Source organism: Theropithecus gelada, chromosome 14 (genome assembly GCF_003255815.1).
Source record: "Theropithecus gelada isolate Dixy chromosome 14, Tgel_1.0, whole genome shotgun sequence".
NCBI classification, from domain to species: Eukaryota; Metazoa; Chordata; class Mammalia; order Primates; family Cercopithecidae; genus Theropithecus; species Theropithecus gelada.
The window spans coordinates 34,841,491-34,866,671 of record NC_037682.1 but is presented as its reverse complement, the minus strand read 5'-3'; the positions used below and the strand labels follow the sequence as shown (position 1 = coordinate 34,866,671).

Genomic DNA, 25,181 nt, shown 5'->3' with positions numbered 1-25,181 from the left:
AATATAATCCAACGAGCCCTGACACATAAGACTTTGGGGGTGCACTGCAGATCCAAGATTATGCTGTTTTGCTTCAGTGGTTCTTCGGTGTGATGTTTTTTATTTTATCTGTTTTTCGCCACCCTTCTGCCTATCCCCTCTTGGTTGCCACAGCATTTTGTGGGTGGGCATTACTAAAAACACCAGTGAGAAGGAGATGGTGACTGCTCTTGGCGAAGATGAGAATGTATAGTGATTACTGTGTCATAGACTGTTTCCCTAAACTCACTATCACAAACTTGCCCAAAATACATCCACAGCCTTAACTGCAGTCTCTCTGTTCCTGTAGAAATTACAACAGCCAAAGATGAAATCTAAGGCAAGAGAGATGACAGCATGATGGAAGGAAAGAGTGCACTGAGTGCCTTATCGATCTATCTGCCAGCCTGTGAATGGTGGGTAATAAAAATTTATTGAAAATTAGGGGAAAAAATCACTTACTCTAATTCTTCTGAAAGGCATTACTGATGCTACATATGAATAAATCCCTCCTTTCTCAGGACGAAACTACCATCCTCCACCAGCCAACCCTCCAAACAGCACGAATTTAAAAATCTTGCAATTTTATTTGCATATAAAGGCCGCTAGATATAGAATATCACAATAAATTTAAAGAAACAACTGCTTTCCTAAATTTCATTAACAAGGTAACGTAAAATAGAATAAAGCTCAACAGCATTTACAATGGGAAAACAGAAATGACTATTAGCGACAATATTTTGTGCTAGCGAAGATTGCATCGACACACAGTGCAAAATGGGAGAGGGGAGAGGAAGTAAGAAGACAATTCGGGGTATTTAAATAGAAAGGACAACTAAGCCTTATTTTAGTTAGCTTCCATTGCATCCATTTAAGTCTATACACGCCTGTAACTGTACCTAGATTTAACTCAAGCTCTTTAAGACCTTGAGTTCTGAGAAAATATGTCAGTTCCTTCCGACTTCTGATGTGCTGCTATACAGCATCCCTTTGCAGTTGTACTGTCCTTGGCAATATTAAACTCCTAACGTAGTCATAATACACAAAAAATACTTATATATATAAACCCATATTGAAAAGGAGTCTGCATGTTCATTTTTTTAACCATATGAGATACCTGCTCTTGACAGATTCCATTTCTGTATTTTTAAAGCTAAAATAATTTAAAAGAAACAAACAAACAAGAGACCTTGTATATCCACAATAGGAATCTCACTAGCTAAACCATCCTTTAAATGACAGCCATTTTCTTCTCAATGCAGCTTTCTTTATAGTGAGTGTGAAAAGACGTCTTTTCCATGCCAGCTTCTGTTGAGAAGATTGCTATAAATCGGGACCACATCTGCAAAAAAGAAGCATTACCAAGAAAACAACAACAACAAAACATCGAAAATTAAAATATTTCAAACAATACTCTTAAACAGTTGTGCAAATCTCTGTTGGTTTTTAAAACACTGCCTACCTGTTTCTTATTTTTTTTTCAGCTTAAAGCATATTAAAATAAGACTTTTATCACTTTTTAAAAGAAAGCTTGGCTGTCCTTTGGCGAACACTAACAATTTACAATGGCATGGCCTTTGAGAAAACAGAAGTCATTTTACAAATTCACAATGTTCCTCTGATTTCAAATGGATGCCCCATTTAAAATAAAATAAAATAAAGAAGAAGCACAACCTCTAGCATCATTTGTGTTCCAACAATTTACAAAAAGAACTCACAGGGTTTGGAAATGAGTAAGAGAATGTAAGTTTATAATTAGAAAAATGGCAGTTTATAGACCTTCCCTCACATTCCAATAGGGCATTTAGAGCTTCAGGAACCCTGTGGGTTTGGAAGGTCAAATATAATTGGAGGGTTGGTCGGTTGAAAGCTGACTGTACACGTCGAGGCATTGATGTACGTTGTGTAACCGTCGGTCATGATGCCATAACCTGTGGGGAGAGAGTGTCACATTTACTGTAATATATACAAATGAGAGTGACGGAATGTAGGGCTGTCAGGCAAGGAAAACAAAAAAATTTTGTCAGTGGACAGTGAGATGAAATTCAGTTGAGCCTCCTCAGATATAATGACTTTCAGAAGCTACTGCCCAATTTTACTCTATTTTCTTTAAACGGGAGAATCTTCTTCAACTAAGAGCGATTATTTTTTTCTTTATTTCCATGCTAAACTTGTTGAAGAAGGGCTGTGATTTCTTTACCAGGGAGAATAAAGAAAAACTTTTTTTCCTCTTTTTAAAATAAGATTTTCATTTCAAAGCCTTGTGTTAATGGTTGAGTTCTAGGGAATAAAATGAGTGATAGAAGGATTACTCCTCAGGGGCAAACACAGCCAAATTCCAAGTGTGATATGGGGTAGGTGAGGGAGAAAGGATACTGCATTGAGAGTTAAGAAATGTAGACACTTAATTTACTTATTTATGAAATAATCTCTTAACTGCCTTTACGAAAGTTAACCATACATGATTTTTGAATTGTGTGGCCTTAATACAATTCCATTTCATTCAAAAGTGTCCACTAATCGCATGCCCAAGTGATGTGTAGAAATATCACCCTAGGTCACTGTTTCCTAAGCCTACCTGGATACTAGATCAAGCAAAAACACTTCCCATATGCAATATAAACCTTTTGTGCTTTATTGGGAGAAAGCTGTTTCCCTAGGTGTTTGGTATATATGTTCCCTTGATAATTTTTACTATGTTAAAATGTTTAGCATGTTTGCAAGTTTGCACATTTCCCTTAATACCTTATATTTGCCTTATAGCCTCTTCAACTAAGATTGTAATTCTATGTGGGTATCAGGCTCTTGTGGCGCATAAAAATATAGCTGTGAAAAAAATAAAATTACCAAGATATATAGAAGTAACTGAAAAGGCTTTTTTCCACATTTGCTAAAATTTCTCCAAGTAAGCCTGTGGAGAACTTAATGAGGGTCAATGGAAAAATCCCTTAAGAAAAGAAAAGAGGCATTTAAAATCTGCGCTGTTTAGTTCTGGGGTCATAAAGTCTTGTTATCTCTCTCCATCAAGAGGTTGGTATTTGCCCTCTTCCTGCCCTCTTCAGCTGTCTTAAGTGAATAAAAGTGAGACAAGTTTATTTGAATATGATCTCCTCCCTTTTAGGCAAGTTTATTATTTTGGGGCTTTGGTGGAATTCCCCAATTGTCTGGCTAGTTTAAAGGTAATTAATGATTTTTTTTTTAAGGATAAAATGCAAACTCAGAGGCATGCTGCAGGAATTCAGATCTGTTTTCAGAATAACAGTCCCCCAGAAATGCTGCTTAGTTTACATATGAGGCCCCACCTCCCTAGTCTCCCCTTCAGGCACTCCCCCATCACTGGTGTTCCCTCCATCATACCTTAGGGCAGTATCCTCCTTTACAGGGAGCACAGCTCAAAGCCAGGGCAGGCTGACATCTGCTCTCTGGGAGCTGCACCCTGCTTTCCACCCACTCAGCTGGTACCTGCACTTGGAGCAAGCTGAATTTTCTCTGGCCTCAGTAGGATGATTTTCAATATGCTCTTTATTACCCACCTAACCAGGAAGCCACTGGATTTGTGGGCTTCGAAAAAGCCAACTTTGCTTTTTGCTTCCTCAGGCACACAGCCTTAAACACCTCAACCTGACTGGAGATTCATAAATAACTCCAGAGAGCTGCCATAAGCAGGAGCTGGAGAGAATATAGCGGCTGCCCACGTAAACACGGCCATTGCACACAAGCGTGTGGAACTGGGAAAGTCGGCTAGGGACAGAAACCCTTAGGCTTGCTGAAAGAAGGCTTTGTGTCTGTCCCAAAGCCCAGTTACCCATGATTTGAAAAAGGTGGGTTGGAGAAAACCCAGATCCCTTGAAGGTTCCTGTGAGGCTTTTGGTTCTGTGAACCTGACTCAGCTTACCTTGAAAGGCAGAAAAACGGCAACTGGACCAGTTCCCATTTAAGACAGATTTAATTATTCTGCTTAACCTCAGCCTGAGCTAATAGCTCTGTTGACTTCTGAGAAGTCTGAAATAGTTTTCTGAGGTTAGTAAGGAAAAGTCTACCTGCAAATGTGCAGGTTCCCGCCACTTCTGTTACATACCTTTCACTGCATGTCCCAAGCTATTTTTCAGAGAATGCCTTGTCTTCCTGGGTCTTTGTGTTAATTCCGTATGAAACACAATATTTACAGGTAGGAGGGGACTATACAGGCTTAAAATATCTTCTAATATCCAGACCTTTTCTTCTAACTCTCTTAAGGAGAAAATGACTCCTTGTGTACCTCGGAGCTGCTCTAAAGCAGTGGTTATCAAACATTCCTCGTTAAAGCCCTGAGATTCCAGAAGCTGCCAGGGGGAATGCTGGGTTTGCAGTAAAGTAGACCAGACGTGCTTCCTACTTTCCACTCTGCTTACAAGAGAGAAGGTCCACATAAAATATTTATCAGCTTTATATGCAGATATTTCTCATAAGACTTCATCTTATAAGAGGGTCCCGCTGCTAAAAAGTTTGAAAACAACTACTCCAGTTATTCCTAGTTGTAGACTGAGATCATGGATAGAGACATAACATGTTTTGAATTCTTTTCCGCTGTTCTTACCTTCATGGATTCCACCAAACACATGGAGCTTGGGCCGGACTCGCCTCTGAACCGTGTTTAACAGCTCCACACAGCCCACTCTTTGAAGCTCCTTTGGAACCCAGTCTCGAAAACCTAAGGGCAAAATGCAATCAATACACTTAATTTTCTTTCTTCAGGTAAGGTTTCATTTAGACTTTCAGGAAGCCATAACTCACAGAAGGTTTATTACATTATCTGTAATCCTAGCCCCTCCATTAAAGCTCACAATGGCTTTTAAGAAACTTTTCACTCGTCACTTTGTCTTCTTTAGATTCTTGAAATTTTTTTTTTGGTTTCCATTTTTTTTTCTTCCTGTTAATTAACATTTTTTTTTTTTCTGTAAGAGATTTGATTTATTCAGCCATGGGTTTCAAATCTTCTTCATGAGCTCAATGACATTTATTCCCGGCAGTCCCATAATATCTCTTTCTCCGTCAATTCAGTTACTTTCTCTTTTTTATTATAGCTTTCTTATAGCAGTTTACTTCCAAGATGATTCAAAGAAGAAGGTCTGGGAGGGGCTGCCTGTAAACTGGTCACAAGATACCCAGCTCTCTTTAGATACACTAAGTCTTACCTCTTGTGGTTCCTGATGACCAAAGCTTTGGAAAGCCAGGTTGTCGCTGTGGTCCTGTCCTCTCCAGCGACGGGCAAAAATGTGACCTCACAGTGGCATCCAGCAAGCTGGGGCTAATTGACTACTTTTAAAGTAAAAGCCACTTAGTTCTACACTTAATGCAGAAAATCCATAAAAACTGACATCAATTATAGCAAAAGTCAGCTATCTGGATGATTATGGCCTGGAATGGAATCCATACGCCTCAGCAGGATAGGGCATAAAGAAGGCAGGTAGGATGAAAGGCTAAATTGTAATCTCTGGAAATCCATTCCACAGCGCCATTAGGTTATTTCTATTATTTAGAAATAACTGGGGAGTAAGGAACAGCTTTCTGCTTTGTTGGGCCAAACTGCACACATGAACGTTCAGTGTCTCTGTAAAGACACATTTGCGGGGGTTTAAGGAGTGACCAGAGAGTCTGAGAATAGATGGAAGTGAGGTCGCTAGCAAAAATCTATTCAGCATTTTCAAAACTTTTTAAATGGTGGGGCAGAATCCTTAAGCTACATTGACTGGCATATTACCTCATGCATGTGTTTTTCCTGAAGGGGGAACATATTCCATTTCATATGCAAACATCTGAGAAAGCATCTTACTCATACCGTAATAGTGAAGTCCCACAGCAGTGTGGCGCCCCTCACCAGTAGGAAGAAATTCAAAGCCAATCTTTCCACTCCCCTCTCTAATGTCACGTTTCCACAAGAATCCCGATAGCTCTATCAACTAAGGTTCAATAATACCTTATGAAAACTTTGCCTGACCTTTTATTTGGGAACTCCTTGATGTAGCTGTCACTATTCTCTACTCACAGCCACTCTCTCATTGACTCCACCTTTACCATAAAGAGAGGGATGCTAGCTTCCCTATTAAGAGTTCCTGGGATGTCTGAAATCCTTAGAGTCTACAGTTCAGACTTACTCCTATTGCCATTTGCTTTTATACCAAAATCAATGACTTGATAAGTTTGTTCTGTTCAAAGTTATATTTCAAATAATACCCCAGTCATGTAAATGTTTCTCTGCTGAAGATGGCCAAGTCCCTTGAAATAAACACCAAAGGGAAATCATGCCTGCACCCAATTAGGCTGCTCAGACAAAAGGATGAAGGTAGCTGAAAAGATAACTCTGTAGGGTGCTCTCACTGGGTAACTCGTGCTGATCAGAATATTTACCTAGCAATTTAATGATGTAGCTACTCTAACGGTTGTAAAATAGGGAACTTAATTAATTATGACTTGATAAAGGTTGTTGACAAGTGTCAACATTTTAAAACATGGGTTAGGGTGGTCTGGGGATGATGAAAAAGCATGGGAATGGTGATTCTGAAGTGTTAAAAAAAGTGAGGAACTGCTGATCCTGTGCAAATCTGTACAATTCCCATGTCTGCAAGAGAGCTGGCTCTTCTTCTCTTACTTCCCCCATTACTAAAATGTGCCACTATGGCCTCCGCTGTGGTGCTCACTTCCACTGTTTCTTTGTGAAACATGGGCCACTTCCCTTGCAAGAGAAGGAGAGAAGCACCAAGTGCCTTGGAGGAGAAAATATCTACAAAGGTTGAACCTGCATTAGCAAATGAGGGTTAGTTTTTTTTTTCTTTTTAGGGATGACAGAGGAGGGGAGTAACATGGATAAAAACCCCAAACCACATGAAAATTTGTGGAAATTATTTATATTTGTAGAAAGTGTTTTTCCCCTCTCTCCAAACCAACATGATTAAGAAACTCTTTAAGCACTGTACACTGAAAAATGTGTTAAAAGGGTAGATTTCATGTGATATGTGTGTGTGTGTGTGTGTATTTAGCCACAATTTTAAAAAGAAAGAAAAAATCGAACACTCTTCTATTAGAAGTGGAACATGTGAATTTCTTGAGCACACCTTAGTTGTTTAGAAAGGGTCCTGGCGTAATGAGTACTGAGTAGATGTGGAATCAGGGTGGTAGTCCTTGTTGAAGAATGTTCTGTAGCTAAACCAACAGATAACAAGTTCGTGAAAAATTAGAAGATAATAAGTCAAATGATCATTCTCTGACCCGTAATGTGGCTCACTCGTGGGTAGGCTTTGAAGCACAGACAATATAAATCTGGATGCAGGCTCCATGTGCCTGTAGGATAAGTATCCTTAAGTAACTTTCAGCGTAAGTTCTTACTGAAATACCTCAGCTTAAAAAAAAGGATTCTTTTCTAAAATTATCAGCTCAAATGTTAAACTTTAAAGGTCTCCCAGGTTCCAGCATTATATGGAATAGGAAAATGAGCTCCTTTGAACAAAAATTTCCATCATTTCATTGCCATTCAAAAGTGCTGTGATTGGGAGGTCTGTATCTTCCTTCCTTTCTCCACCCCACCCCCTTACTCCAAAGTGAATACAGTTCTTAAAATAAATTATCAAGCTCAAAAGACTGTGGTGCACCATACTCATTTGATTTTTCCCTGACTTGACTAAATCAAAAAATTTAATTTCAAGAACACCTGTAAGCCCAGCAGAACTGCTGAGTTTAGTTATCATACTGAGTTTCTTTAAAGACATTGACTTTTCTTTTCGTATTCACTTTTTTTTTTTTTTTTGGAGGAAAATGATTATGTCCCTGAAGCATTATTCATTATGCCTGGAAAAAAAAGGCATCTGGATGACAAAGGACAACCTTTGCTTCACTTACCTAGAGGAGGTCCATGTGTCATGAGTATGTCAATGCCCTCAGGGATGAGGTTCCACTTGTCCAGCAGAGACTGACCTCTGGGTAGGTTAAAGCCCCATCCATTAAACCACGGGGTCCTTTGGGGGAGATAATGCACATGGTATCAGGCCAGCAGAGCCACGGCTCCGCTCTGCAATATTTCTCTCTCGCACATTCCCCCACGGTTTGCATTGCTCTCTTTTCTCTTTTTGATGGTTGGCCCTGGCAGCAGGATGCTTTTTTGTTGACTGCTTCAAAACCAATCCATTTGAAAGCAAGCGTGGAGCCTACGAATTGTTCCACTAGAAAGGGGCACAGGAGCCTTTACAGTGGAGACTTTCCCAGCAGGCCTCTATCAAAATCTTGACAATGCTTTGTCTTCCCCCAAATCTCAGTGCTTCCTAAGATACCCAGCCCTGATCCAAAGCATTTCCACCCTTCCTGTAGTGCCTCACAGCTAAGAAATTCTGCAGTACTCCTTCTCCCTCGCAATCACTGTGGAACTACTTTTTCAGAAAGATTCTCACTAAGTCCTTGGAGAAAAGGATGAGGGCTCTGATACAGACACCTCTGTCCATTAAGATGTTTTGCATACCCTGGAGTGAGATTTCCAAAAAAAATGGGGGCTCTGAAAAGTGAGAAGGAACACAGTAAACAGAAAGTAAATGTAGAACTTTTCTCCTGCCACCAAAAGGAAGATTTGGAGACATCCCTGGTCACTCTGGAATCTACTCTCCTGACAATGGCGTGAGCTTTTTCCAATCCCAGGAACTTCTGCTTCAGGAATGAGTTTTTGAGATTGATGTTCCAATGTAGAAGGAAATGAGTCTTTGTCCATCCACTGAGCATTTCTGATTGGTGCTGAAAATGTCTCTACCATTTAAAATACAGGTAATAGGAGACTGATCAATTTCTCTCTGCAAATACTACAGGCTAAATCACATTAGAACTAAGTAGTTCCCAGTGTCATCCTATTCCAAAACGTCTAGATCTTATCAGTGTTCTTTAAAACTGTTCTATTTTGTTCTGTGGGTAAATTCTAATTTGCTAAGGCATACATGTAACAAACAAGTTGGTCAATTTTCTGGCCAAGCCCAACTTACCCTTTCAGCTTAAGCCGCCCCTTCCATGCCAAATGAAAGAGGTAAACCTGTGTATAAGGTGACCCTAACCTTGTCAGTCACAGCTAATCAAACGGAGTGCACCCTTATTTAAAGCCAGTCACTGGCCAGACTAATCAGATTCTTTCAAGAATTTGAACTTAGAAACACTGACACAGCATTCATTTGGTGGTGGACACATATAGTCAAGACCAGAGGGAGAAGAATGGTCATCGAAAGCCATACAAAAATCTGTGGTACACGTGCAAACCTCAGTTCATGCTGATATGGTGGAGAAAGTTCCAGAGAGGAGACTGTGTAGCCCTAGCCAGAAAAGGAGAAACCAGGAAAGTATCACACTTGCTTCCTAACCACTTTCCAAGTCCTTAAGAACATGCCCAGGGTGCTTGTTCATAACAGAAATAAGAATATGAGAAGAAGAAGAATTATTATAGCTATTGTTTTATTTAATGCTTTTTCTGTGTCAAGGTACCACTCTAAGCACTTTATTTGTATTAACTCATTTAAGCCTCGCAGCAAACTCATGAGGTGGGCACTATTATCATCTCTATTTTACAATGAGGAAGCTGAGGCACAGAGAGGTTAGGTAAACACAATTAACAACTTGGATATAAACCCAGGCAGTCTGGTTCCAAAACCAATGTTTACCACCATGCAATTCCTCTTCTTATATACTATCTGAATTAATTTTCTCCTTGCTCTGGGTGAGACTCTTCTGTACTCTTTCAGGTTTGGGTATCTTGTTGCTTGAAGCCTAATGAGCTCTGAACTGGAATAATGTATCAATTTCATGGTTCTGAAATCCAGTAATAACATGGTGGAGTGGACACCTATTGCTTTTGCCTGTTCAGATCTTTCCTCCATCTTTTGGTGACAACATCTGAGTTCATTTGGAGAACCACTCCCTTTCCCACTCAGTACATGTGCTTCTGGTAAAATTGATTCCATCGCTGCTCTAGACTGAGTCTCAGGGATGTACATATGACCCAAGTTGTGTCAACGAGAGTCACCCTCAGGCTTTGGCTGGTGCTATCTAAGAAGCGGTCATGGTTTTTCTCTCTGGGATCCTGAGTCTTAAGACTTATATGAGCCTAGAATTGCCAGGGAGCTATTTTATCTGTCCTATAGATAGCCCTTGCTTGAGAAACCACCACAAGAAACCCCAGACAAAAAAAGAGAGGACTCTAATGATGTTGTTGAACACGTGGATCCAGCTTTACCCAAAGCCAACTGAACTTTTCCTTCTACGAGCCAATAAAGTCTTGTTCTTTTTATTAACCTTAGTTAGATCCAGTTTCTTGAAACGTAAGAAGTCCTAATACATACAATTATTATATGTACTTGGGGTAAGCAATAATGTCTCCTCCACTCCAAGATGTCCACATCCTAATACCTGGAACCTGGGAATGTTACTGTACATGGCAAAGGGAAATTAAGGTCACTGATGGAATTCAGCTGACCTGAAAATAGTAAGATTATCCTGGGTTATCTAGGTCAGCCCAATGTAACCCCAAGGGTCCCTAAAAGTGGAAAAGGGAGGTGGAAAAGAAGATCAGAGTGATGCAATGTGAGAAGGACTCAACCTGCTATTGATGGCTTTGAACACAGAAGAAGGAGACTAGGAGACAAGGAATGTGGTCAACTTGTAGAAGCTGGAAAAGTTAAGAAAAACCCAGATCTTCCTATAGACCCTCCAAAAAAATGCAGCCCTGCTGACACCTGGATTTTAGTCCAGTGAGATCCATGTCAGACTTCTGACCAATGTATTTGTAAGATAAATACGTGTTGTTAGAAGCCACTAAAGTTGCTGTGACTTGATAGAGCAGAAATAGAAAATTGATACAGTACCTACAACATCTGAGCTGGCTATAAAATGCAGGCGCTGGGAGTGGCCCTGGGCTTCAGCTGACATATGGCACATGGTCAGTCAACACAGCCCCGCCCCAGCCGCACTGCCTTGCTCAGTTAGATGCAGTGCTTTTAGAGAGGAGAAGGTAGTGCTCTCTTTCCTACCTCAATTTGCTTGGGAGGCATCTGGCATTGGAAGCCTGGGGATAATGCCAGGTAGACCCTTTTAGAGTTCAACGAATTGGTCTTTCTCTCTTGTCCTTTAAGATTCTTCACCTTCAGGTTCTTAAACATTTTTATTAGAGTCTAAAATAGAGCTTTTCTCATTCGGGATGCCCATCCTTCCCCTTCATTTTACAGTGACCCTCTTCAAAGGTTTGTCTTAAAAGTAAAAACAAAACAAAAAGGCAACTTCGAAATCCAATGAAAACTCAGTGAACATTTTGGACAAAGAGAGGCAGAGAAAAACAAGCAAAAGCATCTGTTTTGCTAGATTTTGAAAACAAGTTTCTGGGCCTATGGTTCTCATCTGGACATCTGATAAAGAAGGATTTTAACAAGTCTCAAACACACTCAGGTAGTTGGTACAACGAGGGGATCTGATTTTGCTGTCAGCAAGGACAGTCAACATTTGATCCCACGGGACACCCAGGGGCTTCCAGAGGCAAAGGAACAGGGCTTAAATTTTTCAGTCTTTCCGGTTTTCCCTTGCAGAATTTTCTCTTAAAACCCCAAAGCCATATTCCCCCAAGAAATCCTCAGTTTTATAAGTGCTCTGTAAAAGATAAGACAAACCTATAGCCTATATTTACAGAGACCCCAAATTTCATTTGGTTAATGTTAAGCTGTGACAAAATCCAGAAGTTTCCAAGTTAAGGGTGAACTTTAACAATGTCTGTCTTTCATTTCAACTCAGATCCTTAGGTGTATGAGAAGAAGAACAGTTATATTCCGGGAAAAAAGAAAAAAAAGAAAAAAAAAAACATTTATCATGGCCTTGATGTGCTTTTACATAGAGCTTTTACATAAGTTATTGAATTTAGTTCTTCACAGCAATTTTTAAGGTAGGTATTATCAACTCTATTTTTAGTTAAAAACTTGAACATCAGGGATATCAAGTAACTTGTCCATATTCCCAGGACCAGTAAGTAGTAGAGCCAAGATCTGAACCTGGATCTGCTGGCTCCAAAGCTTGGGTTCTTCCCTTGCACAATGCTGACCAAAACCTACTAGCCAAATTTCAGTTTTTGCTCTCACATAGGTAAAGTAAAAATAAGGCTGTTTCATACAGTATCTTAGTCTGTGTACTGTACAACTCTCCAAGAGGTGCCATGGAATGTGCAACTGCGGTGGCCTTTGGTAAAACATAGTATGATATGGCTGTTCTGGGGGCTTTCCAGTCCTCTAAATCCTCTAGGTAAGGTGTTTCCACAAGACAGTGGCAGGCAGTGGGAAAACCAGGCCACTGATGGATTCCAGAATTATCTCAGCGTGGCATAACAAATGGGGCATACAGAAGTGGGGAGATGTGCGCGCTAATTCTCATGCTATTAATTCACTGGCTCACCTGAACCTTAGGTTAGCAAAAGCTCCTCACTGGTTCAGTTTCCTCACCTGAGAAATGAATGAGTGAATGGACTCCATTACTGGATTTCAAGATTGCTTTTAGGTTGTAGAAATCTTATGCAGAAATGCAATGCACAAAGCGGGCAAATGCAAAGGTGGGGACTGGGAAGAAGAAACTTGGAGCCTGCTCACTCACTCAGCTCCCTCCTCCTTTCCAACCTGCACCTCTGAGCACAGCTGGCCAAACCTGCCACTTGATGATCTTTCCATAATCTAAAAATCCTAATATGTTATAGTCCTGTGCAGATTATCCATGTTCTGAGTAATTGCAGTGAATTGCTCTCAGTGAATGACCTAAACTGCTTGTGAAGGACCAAGTCTAGTGTGAGAGAAATATCTATACAGAGCAGAACACTGAATGTGTCAGTGCCAATGAATAATGCTTTATCCAGTTGAGTTTCAACCTGAAACATGAAACCCCAGCAGTGAGCCCATCAGGGGTTCACTGGAAAATACGTGCACAGCCAACCTCCAGAGCCCCACAATGGGTTTTGTTGTGTAGCAATAGGGGGCGAGGGGGGAAAGGAGGAGGGGGGAATCCAAGGGAACAATGTCTATTGCTTCAGCCAAAGGACTTAATAATTAGCTGTGACTAACAAATACCACATGGGAACCAACTTGTAAGAAAATGTCCCACAAAGCACCCTATTGCCAGTGGGCCAATTTGAGCCTGCAACCTCTTCCCTTCTAGGGAGAGATTCGAAAACTAGAAGGAAGGGGAGCAACTCCATCTGCCTGAAGCCACTGGACCAAAGACTCAGATGGATGGAAGCTGGGGATGCTTTCAAGGCACCCTCCCCCTTGCTCTTGAAATTGCAAGCACTTCGCCTGTCTGGGCTGAAATTCCAGGGGCAGGGGCTAAGGGAGTTAACATAGGCAGAACTTACTCCAAACAATGTCAATACAAAACAGGTTTTCTTTATGGAAGCAAGTTGGGACGAAATCGCTGCAAAGGTCATCTGTGTTTGCAGTACACAGTACGGTGGTGCAGGCAGAAGGGAGCTGCCAAGCCATAAATCCAAGGAGGCTTGGACAGGTGAATAGCTATTTACTCCCCCCAGAAACTTCAGTGGGGGCTGGGTGCGTCCTAGGAAAGCAGGATTTGGAAACAGGACGTTGGTGCCTGTTATCCTCAGGTGGGCTACTCAGCGTCACAGCCCTGGTTTTACAAATCAACGTCCACAAATTTTCAATGCACAGACAGGTCCTGAGCTGGCTGCATCACAAAGACTTGGGTTCTTATTATTATGGTCTCCTGGGCACCTTCTGCAGGGATTACAGCTTGGAAGCCTTGGGGCAGCTCTGCTCGGATTTGGCACAGAAGCTGTGAAGGGGAAAGTGCAAAGATCACATAGCACCCAGACTTTAGGAGCTGGCAGGCTGGCTGTGCCACTTAGCGTAACGAGGACCTGCAGGCTCTTAAAAAGTTAGCCATTCTTATTCTGAAGGCAGTGGTTAAAAGCATGGATTATGGAGTCAAACAGACCCACGTTCAAGTTCCAGACTGGCCAATTATTGGCTTCTCTGGATTTCAGTTTTTACAAATAAAAACAGAATGTTTGCCTATGTGGATAAAATGAGTGAACTTTTGTAAAATTTTTCGCACAGAGGGTTAATGTACCGCCTTTAATTTACATATGATATATATTAACACGCATGTATGTGTGTGTACATATATACAGACACACACAAAATTGCTCACATTATTTTTTTCTTCCTAGAATTTCCCAAGCAATGGCTCATCAAATCATAGACCCTCCTGCTCCAGACTTTTGAAAAGTCCCCAATGAATAGGCAAGCATTACTGGATGGCTAGACAGAGCCTGATTTCCTCTGGCTGATTACTTATTAAAAGGCACTTCCTCAGTTCACTTTTGAGTGGAAGTTTTTCAGAAAGCCATTCGCTCACTCGCTCACTCGCTCGTTCCCTCACTGGCTCAGTCTTGCATAGACAATCCTGTGGAATGCAAGAGCACAGGGCAAAACGGTTAGTCAAGGCTGCTTAGCCAGCTAGTACAGGTGGTTAGATTTTGACAAGATCTTAAATTGGGGAAGTTCAGACAAGGGGTTACTTTGGGTCCTTGGAATATTTATAATAGGGGGCGCGGAGAGGTTCACCGAAGGAATTGACAAGCTACTAATTAATGCCATCACTGCTGCCTGGCACCTCTATTAAGCAAAACTCAGAAACGGAGAGCCAATTTTCACATACACTTTCTTTTCTAAATGGTAGTAGCCCTTCTGAATTGCAACCTTCTTCACGCCTGGCACTCCCAGCCGCCATCGGCCCCTCTCCGACTGCACATCACACCAGGTCCAAGAGAAGCTAATTTAACCACCGCTGGTTAAAATCATACTGCACTTCACAGCGCCTTTCACATGCCATGAAGCTGTCATGATAATTCTTGATCTCTAGCTCACCTGACAGCTCAGCCCTCCCTTGACTGCAAAGCTTCCCCGTCAGTTAGAAATAGCAGTTTCCCTGGCACCAGATGTGTCATCCTGAATATCCAGATGAAAGGCAGACACCTGGCCCCTGCTCCCTCCCCTCCCTGCCTCATTTTCCCTTCTTAGCTCTGGATTTTGTTTGGGAAGGCAAGTACCACCCCGCCCCCAACTCCCAAGTCCCTCCTCTGGGCAGCCTGGAAATTCCTCTTCTGCACAATGCAAAAGATGTCTTGCATTAGCCCACAGAGCAACTTCACACCTTGTGCAGCAAAGAGACACACACACACACCAATTGACATCACTAGGAGAGGGAAGGAAAACTTAACATCAGGGCAAGATTTCCACCCTGTGCAGCTGCTTGGGAAGCCTGGCGAGCCCAAACCACCGGCCCAGCTGCCTCCAAAGGGCAGTGCTGGCTTCTCTTTCACCAGCTGTCTGGTCCCATCTCTTCACTACGACTTTGTAGCTTGGTCTTTCGTTATGAGGTCCTTGGGATGAAAAGAGATATTGTTTTGATAAAAGGCAGGCCTGAGTGAATAATGTGGTCTGTGTGTCATGGACAGGAAAGGAACAAATTGTCCCTGAGGTGGTCACCTGAGCCCCATGAGCTACTCGTGGGGGCTTCTTAAACCCAGGCAGCACACGCGGACATCTTTACAAACACACCCGCTGGGTCCCTTTTTTGGAACTAATAAAGAACAAGTGTCAGAATTAAGCCTCTGTTACCGATTTTCCTTTCCCCTGCTGGAAAGGAGGTAGTGTAAGCAGAGTTTGCTGTAAAATCCAAGAAACAAAAGACATCATGACCAGTTTTCGAACTTGGTGTGCTCTGAATTATTAAAAATAATCCTAGAGTGTCTGCCCAGCCCTCTCAAGCATACCTGCCTTTAATCTTGTAAACAAGTTCATAGCAGGAAGGGGAATATTTTCAATCTGTTTCCTTCTACGCGGCTGTAAGAAACGCGACACCCATCCATCATGCAAAGAGAGCCTGACAGGGCAGAAGAAAGATCATGGCAGGACTTCTGTCTTGGTGGACAGGTGAGGCAGATTTTGGACATGACTTGGTGCTTACATAAGTGGCTCTTTGTTTTGCTGCTGCAGAAATCAAAGGACAGCATACCAGGGTACCCTCAGTTAAAACAAGGGCTGGTCCTGTTCAGCCCTGGGACCCTGACAAGAGGAAAGGCTGTGAACTTAGCAGCCCCCAGTGGGACCTGCACTGATGTCCAATCCTCGGCAGGGAGAATTCCTCAAAGAGGAATCTCACAGCTCCCATTATCCAGGTTTGAAAGAAAAAGGGAGGCTTAACAGATGGAGAGAAGTAGATGTAAAGAAAAGGGATATTTGTCTTCTCTTCTCCTTTTTTACGTGGCAGTCTTTTTATTGTGGTAAAATATACATAACACGAAAGTTACCATTTTAACCACTTTTAAGCATATAATTCAGTAGCAATAAGTATTTGGTTGGTGCAAAAGTAATTGCTGTTTTTGCCATTACTTTCAATTACTTTCACCACCACTATCCATCTCCAAATTCTTTTCATCATCCTAAATAGAAGGTCTGTACCCATTTAACACTAACTCCTCCATTCCTTCTTCCCCAGCCCCTAGTAACCACTATTATCCTTTGTCTCTATGAATTTAGCGATTCTAGGTACTTCACGTAAGTGGAATCGGACAGTAATAGTCCTTTTGTGTCTGGCTTATTTCACCTTGCATAATGTTGTCAAGGTTCTTCCATATTGTAGCATGTGTTAGAAATTCATTCCTTTTTATGGCTGAATGATATGCCATTGTATGGGTATGCAGAATTCATTTTTTTCATCTAAGAAGGTTTCTGAATGCCCAGTATGTGCCAGGCACTAAGCTTAACCAAAGAGAGACCTGGATAAGAAGTCCCAGTCCCTTTCTTTGTGAAGTGCACAGTTACTGGATTGTAAGCCCAGTGGGGATTGACTCAGTAAGGTGCCTCCCAGGGTATACACTCCTTCAACAGACATCACCTGGATGCCTATAATGAGCCAGGTTCTGGCATGGTAGGTGCTGAGAAAATGAAATTGAATACAGTTTGCAGAACAAATCCACAGCCAGCCAGTTCATGGGTAGCACTGCCCTAGACAGAAGTCTTTAAACTTTGGCCTTCTTTTTTAAACAAACTAATTTCAGAGGAGCTTGGGGAACGTCAGAATGATGTGAAAATTAATCCAGCAGTTCTAAATGCAGACAGGCCCTGAGGCCAGGAGGTGACCTGGGGCATCTGTGACAGGACTGGTGTGAGCAGGAGGGAGGTCCTTCCATTTCCTCCTATACATTCCCTAATAAGGCTCTGCAGCTGCAACTAGGACTACAACACACAAAAACCCACATCCTACTAGAGACTGAGCCTGCAAGGGTGGCGTGTGTCACATGCCTGGCTGGCTCCAGAGCACAGGATGAACAGGACAGGGGAGGAGGTGGGAAGACCGCCAAGTACTCAGGAAATTCACGGATAATACCTGTGCCTCCCCTGCCCCATCCCACCCTTTAGGCATGTCACGGCAATCAGGCAGGTGGATTGTTTTTCTAATTTAGGTTCCCCAACAAAATAAGAAAAAGAGGAAAGGTAGGTTCAGGAGTAGCTGAATTTTGTCTTGTTACATAGTGAACTCTCAAGAATTGAGTTAATAAACAAGTAGGAACTGATGAAATCTCTGCCCACCAATACAGGAGAATTCCGAATTTTATTATGTTTGGTTTCATTTAGAATGTGTTTGTGTGTGTGTTGTTACATATTTATGTTGCTAATACTGGTTTCTTTTGTATGCTATTTAATATTCTAGGGTATCATCAAGGGGATACAACTGGGGAGCATTTTCCTGGTAAGAAAGCCCGCTACCTGAAAAATAGACCCAAAGGGGACATTGGTAAGTGGACAATAAAATACCATACAGCCATTAAACGTAAGGTCGATTGGAAACTCAATGAGTCTGGCTCACTACTGTGTCCCCATCACCTGGCACAGAGAAGATGCGTATTTGTCAGCTGAATTGAGTTAAGAATGAATGTTCATGAAGAGTTTGTAAGTTCATGAGAAAATGCGTATTCCCTGACGGTCAGTGGAAAAGCAAAGTATTACCTTTCATGTATCACTATGAATTCAAGCATGTAAAAATCGCTTTGAAGAAAAAGAAACACACGGACATGCCTAATGGTTAGGTGAAGGAAGAGGGGAAGGATTATGGGTGATGTGAATTTTTTCCCCTTTCTGTTTCTTTTTTTTTAAATTTTTCTATAATGACTATATATCATTTGGGGAAAAAATTTATTCAGTGTAAAACTCTCCAGATGACTAAATGCAAGTGGAGCATGGATGGAAGAATTTGGAGAATTCAACATCTACTTCGACTCGACTTTTTCTAAGGTGGTTCCTTCCCTAGCTACATCCCTTTAATGCCCTGGAGTATTAAGGGGGTAGGGAAATCAGTGGGTTTGGGGACTTTTGCTCAGGAAGCTGACATACAGCCTGCCTTCTTTCTCTCTACTGCCCGTTTGCATATGTGGCAATAAAAAAGCATCTTCAGCAACGGAAGTCATAAATTCATCCATGGCATGAATATAAGCCACATTATTGAGCACCTGCTTAGTGCCAGACATCACTCTGTTGCTGGTATATATCTCTCATCTGATTGAGAAATTTCAGTTTAAATGTACACATTATATATCTGTATGCCACTTTGCTACTTACAAATAATTCTCACATTTATCAGTTCACCAAGAGGTGAGCAAAGTATTAATTTTGGGAAAAACAGTCTACATAAATAGGATTTTGGGGGCCGGGCATGGGGGCTCATGACTGTTGTCCCAGCTACTTGAGAGGCTGAGGAGGGAGGATCCCTTGAGACCAGGAGTTTGAAGATGCGTGAGCTCTGATCACACCACTGCACTCCAGCCTTGGCTGTCTCTAAAAGTAAAAGATAAATAGAAGTTATAGTGACTTGTCTAAGGTCATCCAAGCTAGGTTGGCATGAACCAGAACTTTGTAGTGCAATGATTAAGTTAAGAGGGTTAGAAGTTAGGTCTGGATTAAAATTCCAACTGCTTTCTACTTGGCAACATGACCTTGGATAAGCTCATCTGTTTGATCTCAGTTTTCCCATCTATAAAATGGACATAAGAATAACAACCATACATGTGTGTTGTGCAGATTAAATGTGATAATATATGTAATACATTTAGCAGACAGATTAAGAATTAAATGGTGATTGTTATAATCATCATTATGAATGTTAATATCATTATAGATATTGATATCACCAACCCTTTGGTTTTTATTCCCTAACTTATCTTCCCCACACTTCATATCACCTCCAAGTTTACCTTTTCTCTACTTTTCAGTTGTAGGATGTGGCTACCAAAGAATTGAGTAGATCTGTCACAAAGCAATGGAAGATGGCATTTGATACGGGTGGGCCAACTGCGAATAAAAAGAAGACGTTGACTTGGGAAATAGAAAAGAGAAGTTCTAGTGATGACTTTTCTAATTTACTTGCTATGTAGCCTTGAAGAGGTACCCTCTCTGAATTCCTGTCTCCTTACCTGTGGAATGAAGACAAAAATTCCTAAGGCTCTAGCAAGACTGTCAAACAAAGGCCTGTATGTGTGAGTTGCAAACAAAAAGAAAGCACCTTCTGATAAGTGTCTTCTAATTCCCATGTCATTTCTTGTCCCTGTGGCCTGTTTGTGCCGTTTGAAAGCTCGGGGGAATTGGAATAAGTGACAAGGAGGTCAGATGTAAGTTAAAGTGTTAGCCCCCATTTATCTACCATTTTGGCTCTAAACGACTAGTTTCAGTCCAGACCGATTTAGTAAAGTGAGAAAACTGTGACTGCAAACTGGCAGTACACACAATCAGAGGAATGAGTAAAAAGCTTAGGCTGCCCTTCAATTCAGAGGTTAAAGCAAGCACACAGACCCGGTGTCTCCCTCACTGTGTGCCAGCCAACCATATATTATTAATTGGGCTCAACAAACATTATTGAGCACCTTCTACTGCAAAACTCTGGCAGGGCGCTCTGGGGAGATCTAAATGCAATGTGAGGCAATGCCCCACTCTTCACCAACCTGCCATCTGGTTGGGATAACAAGATCGTCACAGGCAAAACTGTTCTCCCCTATCTCGGCCCATTAAAATTTCACTGAGCCCTCAAGGCTCAGCTCATAATTAGATTTTCCCCAAGAAGCTTTCCCCAATCCCCTCAGCCCTTTGTTTAATCCTCATTTCTGGAATTTGTCATGCTCTGCATTATTACTTGCTTGTGTGTGTCTTTTTTTCAAAATTATTTCCCACCTCATTCCAACAAGCATTTGAATCCACGTCGTGTTATGGGTATGTCTATATTCTCCCAACGGGTTGCAAACCAAGTCCTATTTATCTTGGTGTCCCCCAAGATCTAGCACAGTGCCTGACACAAAATAGAGGTCAAGAAAATATTCATAACAATGAAAAAGTCAAGATAGCTTAAAATAAGTGCCCAAGGGAATGAGCCAGATAATATGTGTGACTGGAGGAGGTTAGGAAAGGGCAAGGCAGATTAAGGTTCAGCTTTTAAAAAGCAAAGGTCATTTAAAAATACTGGATTAGACATATCACAGGCCTGTGCTGTCCAATATGATAGCTGTATTATGTGGCTACTGAGCACCTGAGATGTAGCTAGTCTGAACGGAGATGTGCAGATGTGCTGTGAGTGTGAAACACACATCATATTTTGGATGCTTCATAAAAAAAATGTGAAAATACTTTAATAGTTTTTATACCGAATACATGTTTAAATGATTGATTTTTGATAATTGTGTTAAATAAAATATATCATTAAACCAAATTTAATTTTATGTTTTTACTTTTTAATGTGGCTACCAGAAAATGTAAAATTACATATGTAGTTCACATTATATTCATATCGGAAAATGCTGTCACAGGCCATATATAATGCTTATACTATGATTCAGTAATCCCTGTCTAGAAATTACATCCTAATGAAATAATCCAAAATTAAGTAAAAACACCATGCACAGAGTTGTTCACCACAGTGTAATTTGTAACAACAAAATACTGGGAACAATTCTTTCTAAATTCTGCAGAAAAAAGAATGGTTAAAAAAAATTGCCATGGTTGGAATATCCAGTAAAATACATATTATGCAAATGTTAATTCTGAAGACTAGGTGGCAACACAGAAAATCCTTAAGACTTCACATTGCTTGAGAGAAACCAGCACACAGCACACACTGCACACCATGTTAGAGTCTATGTACAGTCTGCATCTGGACATGCTCTTCCATTCACCCATTGTACACGTGCGGAACTATGACTTCCCACCAGGTTCTGTATTCAGGAAAAATCAAAATTAGAGATGAAAGAGGATGAGGAGGCAGCCAGGTAAACACACAATTGTGTCTAAAATATACGCAGTATATACATGCAAGGTGAGATGAGCACACCTAAGTTTTCCGAAGCTAAGAAATGGCTGCGAAAAATGTGAAGAAAAACAGGAAAGTCATTCTTTTTGTCATGGATGATATGGATTTTTTTGGGGGGATTCCTAAGCTTTCTTGGATTATTACGATAAAAAGGCAGACTAGAGATCAACCTCTGTCTCTACATTGAGCCTCTGACACAGAGCGTGTGCGTATTCTCTGTTGGTTCACTGTTGGCTCTGCGAGGAGCCAGGTAGCACTTAACAGTGCAGCCCTGAAGTCAGACCTGTGTCTGAACCAGCTTTAACGCCTCCAGAGGTTTGAACTTGGGTAAGCTGCTGCACCTCTCTGAATCTGTTTCCCAATTTGTAAGACGGAGATAATAATATTATCTATGGCAATGATACATTGTTGGGAACACTAAATGAAATAATCCACATGAAACTCCTAGCAGAGTGTGTGGCACACAACCACCCCTAAATAAATGTTGGCTTTATTGTTATTGTAAAGATTAGGAAACAGCATGATACATAATTGATCAGAATGATAAAACAGATGGTGGAAACTGCCTGCTTCCTACACTACATTCTAATTGTACTGGGTCATTACTTTCAGTTTCTAGAATCTTCTTTTTTTTTTTTTTTTTTTTTTTTTTGAGACAGAGTCTCGCTCTGTTGCCCAGGCTGGAGTGCAGTGGCCGGATCTCAGCTCACTGCAAGCTCCGCCTCCTGGGTTTACGCCATTCTCCTGCCTCAGCCTCCCGAGTAGCTGGGACTACAGGCGCCCACCACCTCACCCGGCTAGTTTTTTGTATTTTTTAGTAGAGACGGGGTTTCACCATGTTAGCCAGTATGGTCTCGATCTCCTGACCTCGTGATCTGCCCGTCTCGGCCTCCCAAAGTGCTGGGATTACAGGCTTGAGCCACCGCGCCCGGCCAGTTTCTAGAATCTTCTATAGCCATTGAATTTACTCAACCAAGGTTTCTTCTTTGTTTTTCCAAGGTTTCTTCTTTGTTTGTTGTTGTTGTTGTTGTTGTTGTTGTTAATGCCTTGAAGGATGATGAAATTATAAATGTTCTATATAATGTGATATTGAAATAACCTGATAATTATTTAGGTCCTCTGTTGCTTACTCAGTGGCATAACTCATAAGAGAAAGACTGCACCTTCATTTCAAATTCCACTTTTTTTCAGCTGGGCATGGTGGCTCACGCCTGTAATTCCAGCACTTTGGGAGGCCAAGGTGGTTGGATCACCTGAGGTTATGAGGTCAAGACCAGCCTGGCCAATATGAGGAAACCCCATCTCTACTAAAAATACAAAAAAATGTGTGGTGGCAGGGACTTGTAATCCTGGCTACATAGGAGGCTGAGGCGTGAGAGAGAATTGCTTGAACCCAGGAGGCAGAGATTTCAAGGAGCCAAGATCGCGCCACTGCACTCCAGGCTGGGCGATAGAGCAAGAGTCTGTCCCAAAAAAACAAAAAGCAAAACAAAACAAAAAACTATTTTTTTTCCCAAGGGTGTTACTCATTAAGCTCCAATCTACTCAGTTAGAATATTAAGCACAATTTATCAATCTCCAGGTAACCTCTCATTAGTCAAAACTAAAACCAGATCAATTGCTTTGTTGTGTCTTAAAGAGATGCTGATGAATTCAAGGAATCTTGAAAACAGAAACATTGAATTTTTCCGTACTCAGTCTTGCTCTTTTCTCTTATTACTAAGCAACTTTGCATGAAAACAGACTCTGTTTTATAAATAGAACATTGTGCAAGGTTTTCTAGAGGTGTCTGCTAAAAATAAAGCGGGTTATAGTTTACTTCTTTATAGCTTTCAAAACAAAACAGCCTGAGCTTGACTAAATTTGTTATATTTCATTTTTGAAAGGTATCTTTATGTGAGCCAGGTCTGATTTCTTGAAATGAAATTCCCCAGAAGTTAGATTTCCTATATTTATACAAGGCATGCCTGTGCAAAGTAATGACACTAGTGTTTTCTTTTTTTTTTTTTTTTACCATATGCCCCAGAATGAATACAACTTAGCGATGCTATACTTCCACTCTATAAAATACACAATTCTTTTTTGAAAATTGTTTACTTCGAAGAGTAAAATAAACATTTTGATGTAAATATTTCTAGGTTATCTGCTCACAAATCAACAAAATTACTTTGAAGTTAAACTACAGGTCCCCAACTTGTAAACTATATTCTAAACTATTTCTAGGTTGCCTGGTTGGAACTAAAGTGTCATGGTATGGAAACAATGCTAGGTTCCCAGGCAAGTCCTCAGGAGCCAAACTAATTGATATGATAACATACAATGTTAGAACAATGTGAACATGGAAAAGAGCCTCTAATCTTCACCTCTTGATACTAGGGACATGTTTCTCCTTGCACTGTTCTGATGGGGGTCCCCAGTCTCCAGTTCGGTGATGACTCTAGAAGCTGGGTACAGGGACTATGAGTTGGAGAGAGGTGAACTAAGGTTTCCTGGTGTAACTTTCCAGGGCAGTACTTCTCATACTATGTCCAATAAATCTGATTTGCTGAGATTGTTACAGATCAGAAAGTGTTCTATGGTTAAATAAGTTTGAGAAATGTTCTTGCATTTTTCCTCCAATTTTAAGGCATAAAGTGAACATTACCATAGTAAAGATTCTGAGAAACCCTGCAGAAAAGAAGTCTGTTTGATGTAATGGATCATGTTCCAAACATATTGGACCCCCTATAAATTCTGTTTCACTTTTTAAAAATAATGGCTATTCATAAGAGCTAATATTTACATAGAGCTTGCCAGGAGCATGTACTATATGAAACATTTCATGTACATGAACTCAATACACACAGCATCTCTTTGAGGTCAATGCTGTGATTAACCTTATTTTACAGATGAGGAAACTGAGGCCAAAAGAGGTTAAAGATTTCCAAAGTCACAGGGAGACCTGTACTTAACTACCATGCCAGAATAAACCCTGGAAGCCAATCTCCTTGAAGGTCATTTTAGGAAACATTATCCAAAGGGCAGGTCCACCCCTGTCAATGCTCTTTTCTTACATTGGTCCCTTGCTGTCATGTCTCAAGCCCATGGTTATTCTGAAGCTGGAGTGGGAAATTTTCAACGGGATAAAAGTTTCTCTCTTTTGCAACAGAGAGAGAGAGAGAGAAAATTCATTCACATTTTAGAGGAAATCTAGGCTTACTCTATCCTACTATATTGGTTTCCTATGGCTGCTGTAACAAAACAACCCACATTTATTATCTTATAGTTCTGAAAGCCAGGAGTCCAAAATTAGTCTCACTGTACTAAAACCAAGGTATTGGCAACGCTGGTTTCTTTTGGAGGCTCTGAGGGAGAATCTAATTCCTTGCATTTTATAGCTTCTAGAGGCTTCCTGCATTCCTTGGCTCCCGGCCCTAAATTACTCTGACTTCTGCTTCTGTGGCCACAACTCCTCACACTCTGACCCTCCAGCCTTCCAGTTGTGGGGACCCATGTGATTACACTGAGCCCTCTCCACTAATCCAAGATAATCTTCCCATCTCATGGCCCTTAATTTAATCACATCTGCAAAATCCTCTCTTCCATGTAAGGTAACATTCACATATTTCTGGGATTAGGATGTGGGCATCTTTAGGGAGGGCGTCATTATGCTGCCTACCACATTGGCATGGCACTATTGATGAGCTGAAGAGGAGGTGGGCAGGGATCCAGAATTGGCAGGGGAAGGAGGAAGAGACAAGATCATGGGGCATATCCCTTCCTCAATTGCCCCT

The 25,181-nt window shown here is 41.1% G+C and overlaps 1 protein-coding gene across 3 annotated transcripts in view; it reads right to left on the bottom strand.

The window, feature by feature from the left end:
• Window positions 1-582: 582 nt before the first annotated feature.
• MPPED2 (metallophosphoesterase domain containing 2) overlaps window positions 583-25,181 on the bottom strand; it is a 178,037-nt gene continuing 153,438 nt past the window's right edge. For all 3 annotated transcript variants that reach the window (XM_025358380.1, XM_025358381.1, XM_025358382.1), the window contains exons 5-7: window positions 7,891-8,006; window positions 4,595-4,708; window positions 583-1,949 (exon numbers count right to left, since the gene is read on the bottom strand). In XM_025358380.1, coding sequence (XP_025214165.1) covers window positions 1,831-1,949; window positions 4,595-4,708; window positions 7,891-8,006 — 349 coding nt within the window. In that variant the 3' untranslated portion in view covers window positions 583-1,830. The remainder of the gene's footprint in view (window positions 1,950-4,594; window positions 4,709-7,890; window positions 8,007-25,181) is intronic.